The following is a 17,875-nucleotide window of genomic DNA, read 5'->3' on the forward strand; positions in this document are numbered from 1 at the left end:
ACCCGCCCAAGGCAAACCCAAGAAATGTTCTCGACAGCTCTTGCCTTCAAGCAGGAATTAACTGCTACTAATACGCCACCTCCGGTGGATTTTCGGCTATTGTTCGGGCTACGGTCACAACGAAACACCTCATAGCCTGTACCGAACACCTGACTGGAAAGTGTGTCATCGTTTAACCACGTTTCGACGAGGACAATGATGTAAAAACTCTTATCAGAGACTGCAAGGCGATATTGTTCAACGGTTGAGTTGATTCCACCAACATTTTGGTAATATAACAGCAGCTTGTCCTGTCGTTGACCAACGCTGGAAATCGAAGAGCTTTGAGGCAAGGAAGAGATCGCAGATGCATTGTTGCCTGTACTAGGTTTGCGGAAGACCCCTTGTCCCAACTCCACCACAGGACCGGCACGGCTGCTGGTCGTTGGCAGGAAGGGCTCGACTGTGATGGGGGGACTAAGGGCTTCCTCACGACTGGTGGCAAGTGTGCGTCCCGGGGACCGAATAGACGATATTTCGTGAAATGCACCTGGACTATGTGCTTCTTGTAAACAACTGCGGGTCGCTGATATGAAATACGGCATCTGGTGCTGGTAATGTGCTGGTAATTAACGATGAGCTGGAATCGGGGAACATTTCAGCGCTTGAATTATTCAAAATAAAAGGATACTTACCGCAGTAGGAAGTTTGGAAGACCCTTTCTCCACTCCCCCACACAGGACCGGGACGACTGGTGAACGTTGGCTGCAGTAGCTGGACTGTGGTGGGGGGATCGAGGGCTTCCATAATACAAGCGGCAGTGCATTCCGGTATTCCATTAGCGAAATCTATCCTGCTTTGGCTGGTCGAAATTGAATTCCCGAACAAGTACTCCAGTCGGCCAAGTAGACGCTTTGAGTGCAGTGTCCTTTAGTTCGCTCGAAAGCTCAACTCGGAAGGAAATGAAGTTGAGTTTCGTGATATCGGTATCCTTCTTGATCAACAATACTGCTTTGGGTGTGACGCTTATTCCGAGGCATTCCTGGGTCATAGAAACAATTTCCTCCACTGTATGTGTCGTGTCGAGACGGCTCAAATAGACCCAAAACTGCTCCCGCTCATCCGCAACAGTTTTGATTTCCCGCTGAATGGCTCTAGTACCACAGACAGCGGCTGCGGTGGCACGAATTTTTGCATTATTCTCGCGACTTCGCTTCGGTGTGGGCAGATCCCCTGGAAGTCGCTTGACGAACAGCCCCCTTTGAGCCACAGAACCAGAATTGGCCGGAAAGTGAGTTTCAATCCGGCTCGAGAGATTAGAGACGACAGCGTTACAATTATCTACAGCCTCACGCAATTGTTTTGTGTTCACAATGGGAGCAACGGAATCGGATTTCTGCACCCACTCGTTGAAACAGCGAGCACAATCGTCACACAAGCCAATACAGGTTGTTGTTGAAACTTGACAATAGGTCTAGTGCGGATCGCTGCATACCGGGAATACAGGTGCGGTGGTAAACCGATCCGCAATGGCCGCGGCATGCAATTTTCTCAATCCCATTAACGGGCGAGTCGCATGACTTGCAACTATGACTCATTTTTGATTCCAACCCGCCCTGTATCCAACTTTTTGCTTTCGACTCGCTATGCGCCAAGTTGGAGTGTGGGGAACACTTTCCACTACTCGCGTGCAGATGGCGAATTGAGTGTGTAAAGTTTTTGGTGGGGTATTATACACAGGTCGAAGTGTCGCAATTTTCGCATAGACTAACAAAGTTTTCTCAAGGCGAAATAAGGCACTTTTGCACTACAATTTCACTGGTGAGCAGCATACAAATCGAAAAAGAATGTCCGTCGAGCGACTGGAATTCTTTTTACCGAAAAACTGTAGGTACAACACACAATAAAGGCCCTTATTACCGTTCTCACTTACACGTTCACTTTCACTTCACCTACACGTCACTTCACTTGTTTTTACCTATTTTGTCACCTACTGTGAAGTGATGAAAATGAACACCGTGAAGTGAGAGTGACAGTGATGTGACGTTCGGAATAGCCTTAAAATAAAAAAAAAATCCGTGTCGTTCAAATTTGTGTTTTTTTTGTAAACTGACGGAAGTAACTTTGCTAGTCGAGATTTTTATCTGAAAATGAGTGTAGAATTATGGTTCGATACAGACAGTGAAGACGAGGAGGAATATGCTAATCTTGCAGTAGATCGTCGGCGCATTAGAGATACTTCCAATCCGTTGGATCAAACTGAAAAATCGTATGTATTTGAAAACAAAATTCTAGCTAAAATCTGAAAAGGTAGATAGAAAGTTACATGCTTTAAACGCATTTTCAGTTTTATTCGTTTGTTCAGGGTATCCAAGGAGATTTTTAAATACCTGCTGGATATAATCGATTCGAAAATCAATCCAGTACAACTATCTACATTAGTTCCTCCGACGATCATGCTGGCAGCTTTCTTGAGATTTTTCGCGGAAGGCAACTACCAGAAAGGCGTAGGAAATGATAGATTTATCGGATTGGCGCAACCAACGATGTCAAAGGTGTTGCAGCTCGTTTTGAACATTATTGAAACTGAAGTCTGCCAAGTTGCAATTCAGTTTCCATCCGAAGACCGCGAAATAAATGCGATTAAACTTGGTTTCTACGCTAAAACTGGATTTCCAGGAGTAATCGGATGCGTAGATGGAACTCACGTAAGCATCATACCTCCAGCTCGCGACAAGCACCTGTTTTACAATCGTAAAGGATTTTACAGTCTAAACGTTATGTTGATAAAGTTGAAATAAGGTTGTAGGACCTATCCATTCTACTAATGTAGATGTTGAACAATTTTACAGGTTTGTGACCATAACTTAATGATTCGGTATCTCGATGCGAATCACCCAGGCTCCTCCCACGATTCATTTGTATGGAATGGTAGTTCGCTGAATCAGTTACTATCACAGAGATACGAAAACGGGGAGAGGAACTTCTGGTTACTAGGTGAGAATAAAGTTAATGAGTGTATTGAAATGTCAAAGATTCCAATTAGTGTTTGCCGAATTCATTAATCTTGCTTTGTTTTGAATTTAACAGTTTACATCTCTTATAGGTGATGCCGGCTACCCTTTGACGCCATTTCTTATTACCCCCTTTCGTACGTGTACAAGTACCACTGATCGACAGACGAGGTTCAATGAAGTGCATTCCAAAACTCGCATCACAGTGGAAAGATCGATTGGAGTGGCTAAGAATACTTTTCGATGCTTATTAGGAGCAAGACAGCTATATTATAAGCCTGAAAAAGCCACGCAAATAATAAATGTGTGTGTTGCTCTACACAACATTCGCATAAAGCATAGAATGGATTATGACGAGCCGGAATTACAGGATGGAGAAGGGGACGCAGAATTACATGGTATGGATGGAAATCAAACTGATGCGTTTAGGATAAGAGTAGAAATCATGAACAATATTTTATGAATGCAGCCAAGTTATTTTGAGCATCATGTAATAAAACTATAAACGAGAAAGGAATAGAATAAATGTTTTATTAAATGACATACAACTTACTTAAAGCGATGGAATTTATAATGGCATCTTCAAAACAATGACGTTTATACTAACATTATTAGGAAACTAACTGAAAAAAATAATAGTAATAAATTAATCGTCACTTTCATCCTGGTCCATGTCATGATAATCCTGCGCATCAGTATTAATCGTTGTTGTCCGTCCCATTTCAAAGTCTAGCTTCTGCTTCTTGTACTGAAGCAGTTGCAACTGGCATTATAGCTGCTGGCTTTTAGATTTTTGCGTCTCCAGTAGCATCTGCTTTTTGAAAAGAAATTTTTCCTCGTCCAGCAGCAACCGCCTCTTTTCAAGCTCGAATCGCATTCCTTGCAAATCGTACGATTTACGCGAATATCGAGCGCAGTCCGACACATGCCGCTTCATCTTACTCAGATCATCAGTCTGCTTTTCAAGCAGCACTTTACGGTAATTCCGATTAGTCATTCGTCCACGGACGCGCGTTGCTGGTTGACCCTTCCTAATCGCATCATCATGGACTGCATTATCATGCGTAGACTCGTCGCCCGGGACATTCGGTTCCTCACTCGGGTCATCGTCGCAAGGCACACATGCTGGGCGTTCATCAATTTCAGTTGCACTAGGTGGTAGTTGTATTTCAAAAACAGATCCTAAATTTCACAAATCAAGCATCAATTATGGTGATAAATTTAGTAATAGTTGAAAATTTTACCATCGTGGTTCACCGCTCTCTCCAGTGAAAGGAGACGAATGATGGTTTCTTCCAGGTCGTTAAATGAATGTAGAGTGTTTGGCCCACCTCCAGTAGCCGTCAACTCATTCTTGTTATGCTGCAGCTTTCGCTTTAGTTGCAGCTTTTTGTCGGTCCAAACCTACAAACGGTAAGCAGAAATTTAGATATGATTAATGAAAGCGTAATTGATGGAAAAGTATAGGTTGTGTACAGGAAGCACTCCGATATTTAGTTTGAAAAATTCGTTTTCTAACAAATAAATGCATGCATTAAAAGGGACAATTAAAAGCACAAAGCCTACCTTTTGCCATGCTGCAACGGAACGAGTGGGAGGACCCAAACTATTCAGCGAATCCGTCACTGTCCAGCATAGAGAAGTAACTGATTCCCGTGATTGGACAAACTTACTTCCTCTGGCTACTTCGGGATTTTTCTCCATGAAGGCTACAAGGCAAGCAAACTGTCGCTTGTTCGTCTTTTTCTTCCTAAACAAGTATAAAATTGTTAAAATATTAGTAAAAAGTCAAACAAGAAGAAAAATTTGAACTTACTCCATTTTACGTGACTGCGAAAATGGCGATGAAGAAAAATCACGAGAAGTGTCATTTTTTTTCGATAAAATGATGGTGACGTGGTAGTCATAATAACACCAAATTCATCCATGTTGTCACTTCGGATGAACTCTTCCATTTTTTATCACTAGGGTGACTCCCGTAATAGCATTGTTGCCACTTCACTTTGTTTTCACCGTGAAGTGATACTCGTAATAAGGGCCAAAGTGATTTTGCACTGGAGCCAACAAACGTAAACACGATGTAAACAAACAAGGGTTGCGCATTCTGAATGTGATATTCATTGTACGGTTCAGGTGTGGGCGGACGTAGGCACTCGCAATCGCGTGTATCATCGCGAAGAGCTCGAGCATTTGTGCGTTAACGTGTTCGATAGCGTGTGCGTTTGTATTTCGCGTGTGCTAACGTGTATGTAACTTCGTGTGTATAAATTCTATTTTATAACCGTGTGCCTTTCGCATATTCGCGTGTGTTCTTGGATAATCACGCGCGGACCGTGAATCTAATACTTTATTTTTGGTGTACGGCTAAATGCTAAAAGAGTGAGATCTTCCATATCACTAGAGTTCCCGGTGATGTCGCCATGAAACGTGTTGTCTAGTGGATATGAGCTTTATTTTTTGATTGGTCCTACTAAATGTATGGACCTAAGTTATTAGGACAGAGAGTAATGGTTTCCGGACGTGATCGATTCATGGGCGCGCGACGGACGTTTGTGGGTTTCATTCTTCATGTCTGCTTGATAAGGGGCACCACATAATACTGCAATATTCCAATATCAACCTAAGATATACAATATATAATGTTTTTATTGTGTAAGGATCTTCAAAATGATAGCTGAAGCATTTTATAAAACTGAGCATGTTGTTAGCTTTGTGTATAATTGTGTTATAATGATCAATAAAATTTAAATTAATAAATTTAATTTGCATTAGTACTACTTACAGATGTCATTTCAGTGGTAGTAAGTGTATCATTCATTGGTTGGTAAATGACTGGGCAATGCGTAATATAGACCCTGTGGTTCGCCATAGTGGTCTTTAGCCTCTTGTCCAGTAACTCCTATCCCTTCCTCCCTTCAGGGGCGGCTCAAAACAGTGTCTGTTCTCCATGTTAGGGGCGGCTGATGTATCATCCTTGTGTCAGCTCTCTAAACAGAGCTGACACGATGGTCTTCCGGCGAGACAGAGGGTTAGGGAAGGCCCAACAAGCCGCCCTGGAAAACTAGCCGTTACGAACAATGCAAAAAAAAAAATACGAATCGGAACAATCGGCAGACATACGCAACGAAATAAGGACTACTATTGGAAACTCGGAACATGAAACTACAGGTCACTCTGCTTCCCAGCTCTCGACAGGATAAGCAGCAGAGGATGAAGGCGGTATGGCAACGAATCTTGGAGCACGCGCAGAAGATGATAGGCTACCGGCCCCTGATCTCCAAGAAGTCAAGGAGGAGATCGACCGACTGAAAAACAACAAAGCTGCTAGTGTAGATCAACTACCCAGCGAGCTATGAAAATACGGTGGTGAAACACTGGCTAGAGCGCTGCACTGAGCAATCGCCAAAATTTGGGAGAGGGATATTCTTCCGGAGGAGTGGATAAAGGGTGTTGTTTGCCCAAATCTACAAATAGGGTGACAAGTTGGATTGCTGCAACTACCGCGCGATCACACTACTTAACGCCGCCTACAAGGTCCTCTCTCAAATGCTTTGCCAATGCTTATAAGTAATCTGTGTGTTTGCAAATTGAATGTTGTATGTAATTATTGTTCAAATTATTGTTCAAATTGTAGTTTTGCCCAGAAGATGAAGGCATAGACCTTCGAAACGTTGGTAATAGACGCAATAAAATATTATTGTAAGAAATCCGTGACCAAACGCCATCTCTCATTACTGAAAACAAAGTGGTCGTTCATCTTTCTATCGAGTGGTAGTAAGTGTATCATTCATTGGTTGGTAAATGACTGGGCAATGCGTAATATAGACCCTGTGGTTCGCCATAGTGGTCTTTAGCCTCTTGTCCAGTAACTCCTATCCCTTCCTCCCTTCAGGGGCGGCTCAAAACAGTGTCTGTTCTCCATGTTAGGGGCGGCTGATGTATCGTCCTTGTGTCAGCTCTCTAAACAGAGCTGACACGATGGTCTTCCGGCGAGACAGAGGGTTAGGGAAGGCCCAACAAGCCGCCCTGGAAAACTAGCCGTTACGAACAATGCAAAAAAAAAAATACGAATCGGAACAATCGGCAGACATACGCAACGAAATAAGGACTACTATTGGAAACTCGGAACATGAAACTACAGGTCACTCTGCTTCCCAGCTCTCGACAGGATAAGCAGCAGAGGATGAAGGCGGTATGGCAACGAATCTTGGAGCACGCGCAGAAGATGATAGGCTACCGGCCCCTGATCTCCAAGAAGTCAAGGAGGAGATCGACCGACTGAAAAACAACAAAGCTGCTAGTGTAGATCAACTACCCAGCGAGCTATGAAAATACGGTGGTGAAACACTGGCTAGAGCGCTGCACTGGGCAATCGCCAAAATTTGGGAGAGGGATATTCTTCCGGAGGAGTGGATAAAGGGTGTTGTTTGCCCAAATCTACAAATAGGGTGACAAGTTGGATTGCTGCAACTACCGCGCGATCACACTACTTAACTTAATGCTTTGCCACCGATTGTCACCATTTGCAAGGGAGTTCATGGGTTCCCGCGCCACCACGGACCAAATATTCGCAATTTGGCAGGTTCTACAGAAGTGCCGCGAATACAACGTGCCCACACATCATTTGTTCATCGATTTCAAATCAGCGTATGATACAATCGATCGAGATCAGCTATGGCAGATAATGCACGAGTACGGTTGTCCGCATAAGCTAACACGATTAGTCAAAGCGACGATGGATCGGGTGATGTGCGTTGTTCGAGTCCCTTTGAATCTCGAAGAGGGTTACGGCAAGGTGTTGGTCTATCGTGCCTGCTGTTCAACGTTGCGTTAGAAGGTGTAATGAGGAGAGCGGGGATAGACACGAGTGGCACGATCGTCAGGAAGTGCGTTCAGCTTCTTGGCTTCGCCGACAACATTGACATAATGGCACGGAACTTTGAGGCGATGTCGGAAACGTACATCAGACTGAAGCCAGCAGGCTTGGACTTGCCATCAACGTTTCGAAGACAAAATACATGAGAGGAAGAGGTTCTAGAGATGACAATGTGGACCTCACATCCCGAGTTCGGATTGACGGTGACGAAATCGAGATGATCGACGAATTCGTGTATTTGGGCTTACTGGTAACCGCCGACAATAATACCAGCAGAGAAATTCAGAGACGGATCTTGGCGGGAAATCGTGCCTACTTTGGACTCCGGAGGACGCTCCAGCCGAACAAAATTCGCCGCCGCACGAGGTTGATTATCTACAAGACGCTGATTAGACCGATGGTCCTCTATGGCCACGAGACCTGGACTATGCTCGTGGAGGACCAATGCGCCCTTGGAGTTTTCGAACGAAAGGTGTTGCGTACCATCTATGGTGGCGTGCAGATGGAAGACGGACCGAGTGAACCATGAGTTGCATCAGCTGCTGGAAGAACCATCCATCGCGCATACCGCAAAAATAAGACGTTTGCGGTGGGCTGGACACGTCGTAAGAATGTGGTTGTCGGACGACGACCCGGTGAAGATGGTTCTTGAGGCCGACCCTACAGGAACAAGAAGACGGGGCGCACAGCGAGCAAGGTGGTTCGACCAGATAGAGGACGACCTGCGGACACTTCGAAGACTGCGAGGGTGGCTTTTGTTTTGTTTAGTTTTATTTACGTGACTTTAAATTGTAAAATTCATTCGTCACGGCGAGGGTGGCGACAAGCAGCAATGGACCGAGTGGAGTGGAGACGGCCAGGCATGGGAAAATTCACTCATTCGTTTGATTGCATCTGATAGCCATTCATCCTTGGTTCAGCCGCACACAATCGTCATAGTGAGCATGGAGCAACGAACCATGAGAGAATGCGATGAATCCTCTCTCAACCACCATGTTTGTGCACTCCGAACGGTCAGCGAACGCACTATGTAAGTGAGTGGTTAAAAAAATACTTGAAACGAACCGAACGTCAGCAAACAGGCAGGACTTCAATTCTGGATGAATCAAAATTCGCTCACTCATCGAATGCATTTGTTGACTCATTGAGAGGGTTCCTTGTATGTAATTCCAATAATAAGTATGAGGCACTGTATATATCGTTTACGCAGAGCTGTAGGAATTAGATTTTTCTTAAAACTTCTTGTTCGGCTCGGAAGCCTTTTGGTGATTATAAGCCGGGAAATTACATGAAAATATAGCACAGTTTGAATACTGTGTCTGTGACATATGACGTCTATAATAATCATTGCTTCATAGGCAAGGACTGTACGTCGCTTTTGGGAATGATTTGAGATAGTATCGTCGCATTCGGAAAGCGATAGAAATTGTTAAATTTAAAATTAATTCTTTTAAAAGGCTAACGCGATGTTTATATAAACAAATTCATTATACCGCTACGGAGCTTAATTTCCTCACCCTTCGTAGTAGCAATAGCACAGCTGTTTATTATAGTAAATTAAGAGTAAAAACGAAATTAAAGTTTGTTTTGCTATTGTTAAGATTATATTGATTTGTAGACAGAGCTGCGCTAAATAAATTTAAGTGTTGGATACGTTGTACATAAAAACGTATTGACTCCAAAAATACGTCTGTTGAACTTTTTTTTTCATAACTAGTTCGTCGGGATAATGACGGATATCAATATTTTTATAATTATCTTTGTTTTTGGAACGAGTTTGACGAGTGGGTTTTGAAATACCGTCATCGGTGATTACTTTACGCCAAAAATAGAACGTTTTGTACATTACACTCAAGAACTACGATCACGCAACTTCAAATTTGAAACTGTTCGATGTTTTACATATGGCACAAGTACCTCCAAAGTCATTGAAAAGAACTTTTGGAAAATCAAGATTGAACGTGAAATCTAAAGAGCTAAAATTGGCGTAAAGTCACCCTCACAAGGGGGCTACTTTATGTCAAATTTTTTTTCGCAAAATCATGGTAACTCCTTGATTTATTGTTATTGATTATGCTCGTTATTTATGTGTGAAAGCAAATGAATGTAGTGCTCGTAAAAATAAAAGGGTGTGTTCAAAAACTGCGTACCACGCATCCAATAACCTTGTTTTGGAGAGTCGATAAGTCCTACAATGAAAAAAGCAAGCCGAGAAAAAAAGCTCTACATGATATACTTGATATTGATGATATTTAGCCTTAAGAATTAGACCACCTTGTTTTAGTATTTTTCTAAAAGTAGTTTTAATTGTGTTACGGAGTGCAAAGGCTTTTCCAACAGAAACGTTTTAATGGTCAGGTCAGTTCATCCATCTTTTATGACATATCCATTTATAATATGACGAATTTCGCACCAACTCGAACAAATGTTGGCAGCACCCTCCCAGATTTTAATGAAACTTTCTGTACATGAGAAATTTGTCACAAAAAGCCACTTTGCATACTTTTTTTTCCAAAAATGATCTAGACAAGCTTTTGAGAGGGTCAAACTTTTTTAACCAATTTTTTTCAAATGGCTATTGTCTAAAAATGATAAATCCTACAAAAAAATGTTGTAGGAGTTATTTTCGCAAATTTAGTCATCAGTTGGGCATTTAGTAGTCATTAGTTGGGCATTAGTATTTTATACAAACTTTTCCTTGTCCAACCTGATTTTTTTAGTAAATTTGTCGAAAACTAAAGCAATGAAAGTCATAATCATCTCAGAATCTAATAAAACTCAGTTTGTCAATAGATATTGTCCAATTTAGCAATTAAGCGTGTTTATACGCGATTAAAGAGTTTTTAAACTATATGGGGTTACCTCGATCGGTAGTTACCGAAGAAGCTGGTTTCATTCCAGTAAAGCACATTCAGAATTTAAGCTGGCTTGAGGTTTCTGTCAGAATTTCGAATCAAATAAAACAACCGATCGCGGCTCATTGCTTCATTTAAAACTGATTGTGGCTGGTTTGACTAGGATTTAATAGTATTTACAGGTATGTTCCGTTGGGATCATTTTAGATGTTTTGATGCATTTTTTTCAAATTTACCCTTTGGTCGTTATAACACCTCGTACACTATTTTTGAACTTTATAACCTTGAATGTCATGTACGTCATGATATCCAAAGCCATTGTTTAATATTGTGGTTGTAGTTGAAAACTGAAAAATCCAACCAGACACAATCGTATTTTCTTTTGTTTTTAGCAATAGAACACACTACTCCCGACGTCGTGAATTAGCATTGAACAAAAGAGAAAAAAATTGTCGCTGATAGGATTTTCCAGTTTTCAACTGTAACGATAATATTTTAACTGCACAAAAGATAGACAGCTTAATGAATAGGGGAATTGGGGGCAAGTCCGATACCGTGGGTAAGCCCGACACCCCATAACTTTTCCCAGATATCAAATTTTAAATCATACAATAATAACAGGATATCATTAGTACGATTATTTTGAGTATTTCGAGACACATGTATGCCATATAGATTCATCCAACGTCACAAAATAAACAAAATATGCGAAAGCAAAGTTGATGCGCACTTGGATGTTATTTTTAGTTGAAACATTTCAAGGTTTTAACAGCACAAAAGCTTTGAGAATTACCAGTATTTTGCCGCACATTCTAATCTATTCTGCCGGATTGTTGATCAACAGAGTTCCGAAAAATCATAACACGAACCGGATAGCTCACTACAAAAGGGTATGTTACTTCTAAGTGAATGAATCTTAGTAACAGGGGATATATTCTTCTTGCAGAACGGATCTTACTTCTTAGAATGGCTTCACAAGCGGTAATAAAGCTAGAAAAGATTAATGGAGAAAACCAAGTGTTGAACATTATTTATTCACACCACACATTCGTATGCTTTTCCTCTTGCTACGCGATGATATTCCAGAAAGCATGCATTTGCATCACACATACTCATATACACATAATTACACTTTATCACACATACACAACACATTTTTAATGAAAAATTGGACAAAAAGAAAGCTAACAAGGGTGTCGCTCTTGCCACTTCGGGGTGTCGGTCTTACCCGCAGCGTTTTTAAAATGTTATTTTTCTCCCTTTGGCAACCAATAATTTTTAATGAATCCAATTTTTTGAAACACTGAAAAAAATATATCTTGTTAAGAACCATCTAAACAAGCATTATGCACAGAATATACAATTTTTGGAGAATCGTGGTATTTTAGAAAAATGATTGCACTTAGGGTGTCGGACTTGCCCCCGATTCCCCTACTGAAATAGTAAAAAGTACTTCAACATGATACAGACGAAATAAAGTCAGTAACTTGTAGGTCACGCTAGCCGTTGAACGATAAGCTTGCGTATGTAAAAATTAAAAATCCTGCATCTTGAGCTATTTTACCTTTGCACTTCTACCCATATATTACCTCTACAAAGGATAGAAAACCGATTGAACGATTCAATGATTGGATATAATGATTGAATCAAGATTAGACTCATCGAGTGGCTCGCAAACCAAAACAATAATATTCCAATCTGATTCACTCACGTCCAAACATCATTCTTAGAAAATATTGAGAGAATGAGAGGCTCTCCGACTTAGAACGAACGGGAGTCAATTGAGTGCCGCACAGCTGCTATCGTTAATGAGCTTTGCAACAAGCTCAGTGTATACTTCCTGGCGTTTACTTCGTGAGACAAACACAACGGTTGGTAGCATGAGATGTATCAGAAGATGAATACAGATGAATGAATTTCGAATGTATTTTTCCCATACCTGGAGACGGCTTCTGCATACAGCAAGAGACAACAAGGGTCTAGACTGAACGGTAAGGTAAGTAAGTGTCTCATTCTCGCCTCGATAGGATGTGGAGCCTATTTTCGCCCTCACCCTACCATTTGAAGCCGTTAGTTTGTGCATCGTCTGCCATTTTTGTTCAACGCATTGGCTCAAATGGAGCATTCGATTCCAATTTTCGTTGCGCTCAAATAGAAGTATTTCATCATTCTCAGGGCATTTTTGTTGTTTTATTGGTTCTTGGGAACAAAGCAAGGATACTGATGCCAATACATGCACATTTCACCGATTATAGGATCGTAATTAATAGAATAGTGCAGCACTCTCCCTAATGGGGCTTAAATTAGGTCTGTATGTTACTATGTTTTAATTGCCGCAAGGTTCTACTGTATCGATTTTGTTGGCTATTTTCGGCAAATTTGAGACTAAGAGAAACGAAAGCAATGAAATTGAAAGACGGATAGGTGTTCTAGAGCGAATCAGTTATAAACTTAGAACGGAAAACTAGAACTAGGCAGGCTCATATGGGCATGATCGAAAGGAAATGTGAAGAATTCTTTGCCTTCTGCAGAGTAGGAGTTGGGCGTTGCACCCAAGTCTACCGCACGGTCTATGGTAGAACATAACTCATCATCATGCCGGCGTCGGCGGTAAAACATGATGATGAGTTATGTTCTACCATAGACCATGCGGTAGACTTGGGTGCAACGCCCAACTCCTACTCTGCAGAAGGCTAAGAATTCTTCACATTTCCTTTCGATCATGCCCATATGAGCCTGCCTAGTTTTCCGTTCTAAGTTTATAACTGATTCGCTCTAGAATACCTATCCGTCTTTCAATTTCATTGCTTTCGTTTCTCTTAGTCTCAAATTTGCCGAAAATAGCCAACAAAATCGATACAGTTAAATTAGGTCTTTACCCTACCTACGAAATTGCAGCTTACAGACACCGTCAGTCGATCGTCTCATAGAATCGAGGTCTCTGTCATTGAATCCGCCATTTCCTTCGAGACTCCTATAAAAGACGCTCAAGGACCTCTACTGACACGAATATCAACTATCTGAAGCACAAAAGACATTATATATCACATTATACATAAATATTTACTAACCTTTTAATCAACAAAGGCTGTCTGCCGATTTTTATGCAGAAACGCTAATGATGCGACAATCAAGAGTATGTCAGAACTTGAACATTAATTGACCCCCTTCGACAACAATTTGGCCTTAACGCGGGTGGCTATTTAAATGCTTATTAGCTTGATGTTAAGAAGAAAGTGATTTCCATTCTCAATAACGACGTCCATATCAAATGGTAATCTCATTCGTACGAACCAGAAATGTTCGAAAAATGTATCCGTTGCCATGCGGAATAAGGTTTCTATTCTATGTTTTCAGTAAAGGGTATATTTTCAACACCTCGTAAATGTTTCGGAGTCCAATCCGTGTAGAAAATGTATTATTTCTATTTCGGCCGTTGAAAATTTTTCAAATAAATTGCTTTAAAAAATATCACTTGTATTTTCAGATTATCCGAAAACATTGGTACTTTCGAAAATATTCCTTCGATCAAAGCATGTATTTCAACTGCAGTGCTAAATCTATAAAACATGAACATTTCCAATAATTCTATAACAGTCATGGAAATTTAATTTTGGCTTCCAGGAGTCACAGTTGTAAAAACAATAAAAACTAAAACAAAAGTGTGCTCTAACATACAACAGGAACGAAACCGAATCATTGATTGTTGTTGTAGTGTTGGTAGGCCATCCGACAGAACCGTACAAACCGATTAGTGTCTTGAAGGCTGACTGTTCCTGCAACGTTCATCGTGAGTTGCAGTAAATCCTGCACGCACATCGGTGCCATCGCATTAAAACACGGTAGCAGATCGTCAGTTTCATTCTTTGCAGCACGTACCGTTTCCAGATAGGCTCTGTATCGTTTCAACGGCATCCTCCATTCGTTGGTGAGGGTAAAATCCGCTCGGTTAACGGCCATTCCCTCCTGGGGGCAGACAACTGAGTCGGCAAAGGAAAATTGATTTCCGTAAAAATTGAAGAAATCGGTAGCGCATTTACGCAGATCCGACTCGCAGTCTTTCACTTTCAGTTCTGTCCGTTGTTTCGGGGTAAAGTTAATAAGCCAACCTGTAAAGAAATTAGATAAATATGTTGGTTACTGATACTATTTGTTTAGGACAATGGGATACCCACCGTGATGCATTTTCTGCTCGAGCATATTTGCCTGCAGCTGATCGACCGTTGGAAGACAACCGCGAATTTGAAGGAAAAACACGACCAGTACAATAATTAGATAGCGGGTAAAATTCAGGTCCACCAACTTTGTAAACTCCTGCACGTAGTAACAAAGCTTCTGAGCAACTGGAAATGTTCGCATATAATACTGTATCAACTGAGAGTTGCAGTAGTAAATTTCACTGTCGAATGAAATTCTACAACACACATTCTCACAGTGATTTTTAACCGTTAAATTTGAGTCAAGACCTGAAAGGTCTTTATTCTCAATCATCCAATCGTCGCTGTTTGTTTCAAAAAACTCACACAATTTAGTAAATAAAACCTCAATGAAGGCAATGGTTTTTGTTTGAGTTCCTAAAAAGATTCAGTTGTTCGGTTTTACATTACTATATAGATTCCAATAAAAGCTTACCATCATTTACGAATAGGTTAAGGTGATCTTCCTCGTAACCCACTCCGGAGACTTTTGCACCGAAACAGCTAACCTTAACGTCTGGGGCAACCACTTTCAGTGCAAGACAGATTTCAGATGGAATCAAGCTCGATGATTGGAAGTCCCTAAGAATGTTTCCATTTTCAATTAAATCCTCAAGATTCGGTTCTTTCAAAAACCGCTTAAATTGTTCATCGAAGATTGGATTGTTCATGATCAAAGGTGGCAGTTGCGAGGCGTCGAACATGGGCGGAAGACTGTTCAGCATGGCTTGTGGTCGGAAAGCAGGCGGTTGTTGCTGCGGACTTGGTTGTTGGCAAGGACCGGGCAGATGATGTTGATTTGAATTATATATTTGCTGTACTCCATTCTGTAGCGGTGCATTGTTCGTTGAATTGGCCAGATTCATTCGGATTGGTTGAATATGTGGAACACTGCCTAACAATGGCAATATTGGCGTGTACATACGATGCATTTGCGGTTGAGAAGCTGGAGGTGGTATCATACGAAGCGGCGGAAGAGTTCTGAATGGGGCTATGTTTTGAGGGAGTGATTGCTGGTTGGAAACATTGCTGGTGGGCTCATTCATCATTAATCCTGGTCCTAGATATCTTGCCGGTGGCAAAACGTTGAATCTTGTTGAAGGCAGCGAGAATATATTTCGAAGAGCTAGAAAAAGAAAAAAAAAGTTTAGAACCGGTGAAATATAGAACTAATTTTTTTACGACGAATTGGTCTGCAGGTCGAACCAACCGTGACACTCGTTGAATTTTATGTCGGATGGAAATCAAATTCGTTTCATAAAGCAATCCAACGTAATAGAGAATATCAATGACAATTACCGTGGATGTTATCCATTCCTTTATTGAACTCCATCTTTTCCATAATTTGCACAGTAGATTCCTAGAATAAATATTCGGTGAGTTTCATTGAACATATTTTCTACGATAGAACCGGACACGTAAAAGGTTCTTGTGAGAAACCACTGACAGTAGATACCTAATGAATGGACATTGTGTTCTGTATTTATACTTACATAAATGTTATTTTCAAACAGGAACCGAATATCCCAAGATCTGTGGGTCATCAGCTGCGAATTGTATTCCGATATCGATTCAACGCATCGGGCTGTGGAGACGAGCGTATCTATTTGTGTTAGCAATTCGCTAACTCCACTGGCAATGATAGTCGACGGGTGACATTCAAGCACATGCAGTGATTTCAAGTACCGGGATGTCATTCGCAGAAATGAGTTCGTCACGAAATAAAAATCAAGTATACAAGCCAACGCCGCCGGAGGAAACCCATGTTTTTCCAAAATAACGCACTCTTGAGCCATGAACATTTGGTAGTTAGGACTAGCATTTAGGTGCATCCGTAAGTACTTTTTCGATCTTCTGGAATGAATTTCATTCATGAGATGAAGCAGCAGCTGAAGCGCATTGGGTGCATTCCAGTTGCAGAATCGACATGTGATAACCATACGCACATCATGGCCATTAAAATCAGCTTCGTCTTCATTTGCCCTCTGAAAACGAGCAAATTTGCTATCTGCTAGCAAGTCGGTTAATGCCTCCAGGAGCACTACCATGTTAGCATCCAGCACTGCCATGGTGCTTACCTGTCGGATCATCTGTGTGTATCCCGTTAGTTGCAAAGAGTAATTAATTGAGCGATTTCGATGCTGTAATTAAAACTTTTTCGTTAAATCGTCATAAAAGGGAATTAAAAATGATTACCGAAGTATAATTTTTGATCGACAAATCCGGTAGACTAACCGTATCCTGATTCTGTGACATGTTGAGGTGACTGCAAGTACACTAGTGTTTTGAAGTCCTATCAGTGCATCAGAAAATATAGGAGCTCTATTGGTGATAACAAAGCTGAAGAAAAACAAAGCAGAATGCGATAACAACGCGCTATGGTAACAAAGTATGTATCGCCAAATACAAATATTTGATATCACTACAACTATACGAAAGACGTATTATTTGATTTCTTGTTAACTGTACATTAAGATTTGAGATAATTATTAGGTTTGTTCCAGTACACGGAAGTCACTCCGGAGTAAACAGAAGCCAAAAATACTTGCTCCTTTTTACTCCGGTTGACTTCCAGAAGAAAAAAGAGAAGACGAGAGTACAGGAACGATTTTCTCCGGAGTACTTCCAGTTTCTCCTGGTACTGGAACAAACCTATTATATTTTTGTTAAAACCATCCAGGTGTTACAGAAATTGGGCGATGTCGATGCGATTTTTGAAAATCGATTGTATAACCTCGAAAAATCGATTTAATTTATTCAATCTTTCCCGATTCGAAGTTTGACAACATCGATTTTTTTGAATGCGGATCGAACCCTGCACTGGAAATAATTAGGTAATACTTTCATGGAAATATTTAAGAGATGGCACTGCTTCAGTGGTGGCTATGATGAATTTAAATGTATGGGAAAGATATTAAAACTTGGGATTTTGGAGAAACTATAATATTGTGGTTG

At 41.1% G+C, this 17,875-nt stretch overlaps 2 protein-coding genes and 1 pseudogene across 3 annotated transcripts; 1 reads left to right on the forward strand and 2 right to left on the reverse strand.

The window, feature by feature from the left end:
• The first annotated feature begins 2,129 nt into the window (after positions 1 to 2,129).
• LOC131688039 (putative nuclease HARBI1) lies at positions 2,130 to 3,456 on the forward strand (annotated as a pseudogene).
• Positions 3,457 to 3,762: 306 nt separating this feature from the next.
• On the reverse strand, positions 3,763 to 4,814 carry LOC131688040 (uncharacterized). Its single transcript, XM_058972166.1, has 4 exons — positions 4,810 to 4,814; positions 4,560 to 4,743; positions 4,238 to 4,397; positions 3,763 to 4,175 (listed from the first exon to the last, which is right to left on the reverse strand). The coding sequence occupies exons 1-4, from the start codon at positions 4,812 to 4,814 to the stop codon at positions 3,763 to 3,765; spliced, it is 762 nt and encodes a 253-aa protein (XP_058828149.1).
• Positions 4,815 to 14,184: 9,370 nt separating this feature from the next.
• LOC131691042 (uncharacterized) lies at positions 14,185 to 17,510 on the reverse strand. 2 transcript variants are annotated; one of them, XM_058977192.1, is made up of 7 exons: positions 17,390 to 17,510; positions 17,117 to 17,260; positions 16,414 to 17,061; positions 16,220 to 16,280; positions 15,357 to 16,046; positions 14,900 to 15,298; positions 14,185 to 14,833 (listed from the first exon to the last, which is right to left on the reverse strand). In XM_058977192.1, exons 2-7 carry the CDS (start codon positions 17,174 to 17,176, stop codon positions 14,421 to 14,423), a joined length of 2,271 nt encoding a protein of 756 aa, XP_058833175.1. In that variant the 5' UTR covers positions 17,177 to 17,260; positions 17,390 to 17,510; the 3' UTR covers positions 14,185 to 14,420. The 2 variants fall into 2 exon arrangements, with proteins under 2 accessions (XP_058833175.1, XP_058833174.1); XM_058977191.1 differs by having other exon boundaries at positions 17,117 to 17,504.
• Positions 17,511 to 17,875: the final 365 nt, after the last annotated feature.

This window comes from Topomyia yanbarensis, chromosome 3, assembly GCF_030247195.1.
Source record: "Topomyia yanbarensis strain Yona2022 chromosome 3, ASM3024719v1, whole genome shotgun sequence".
Lineage (NCBI taxonomy): Eukaryota > Metazoa > Arthropoda > Insecta > Diptera > Culicidae > Topomyia > Topomyia yanbarensis.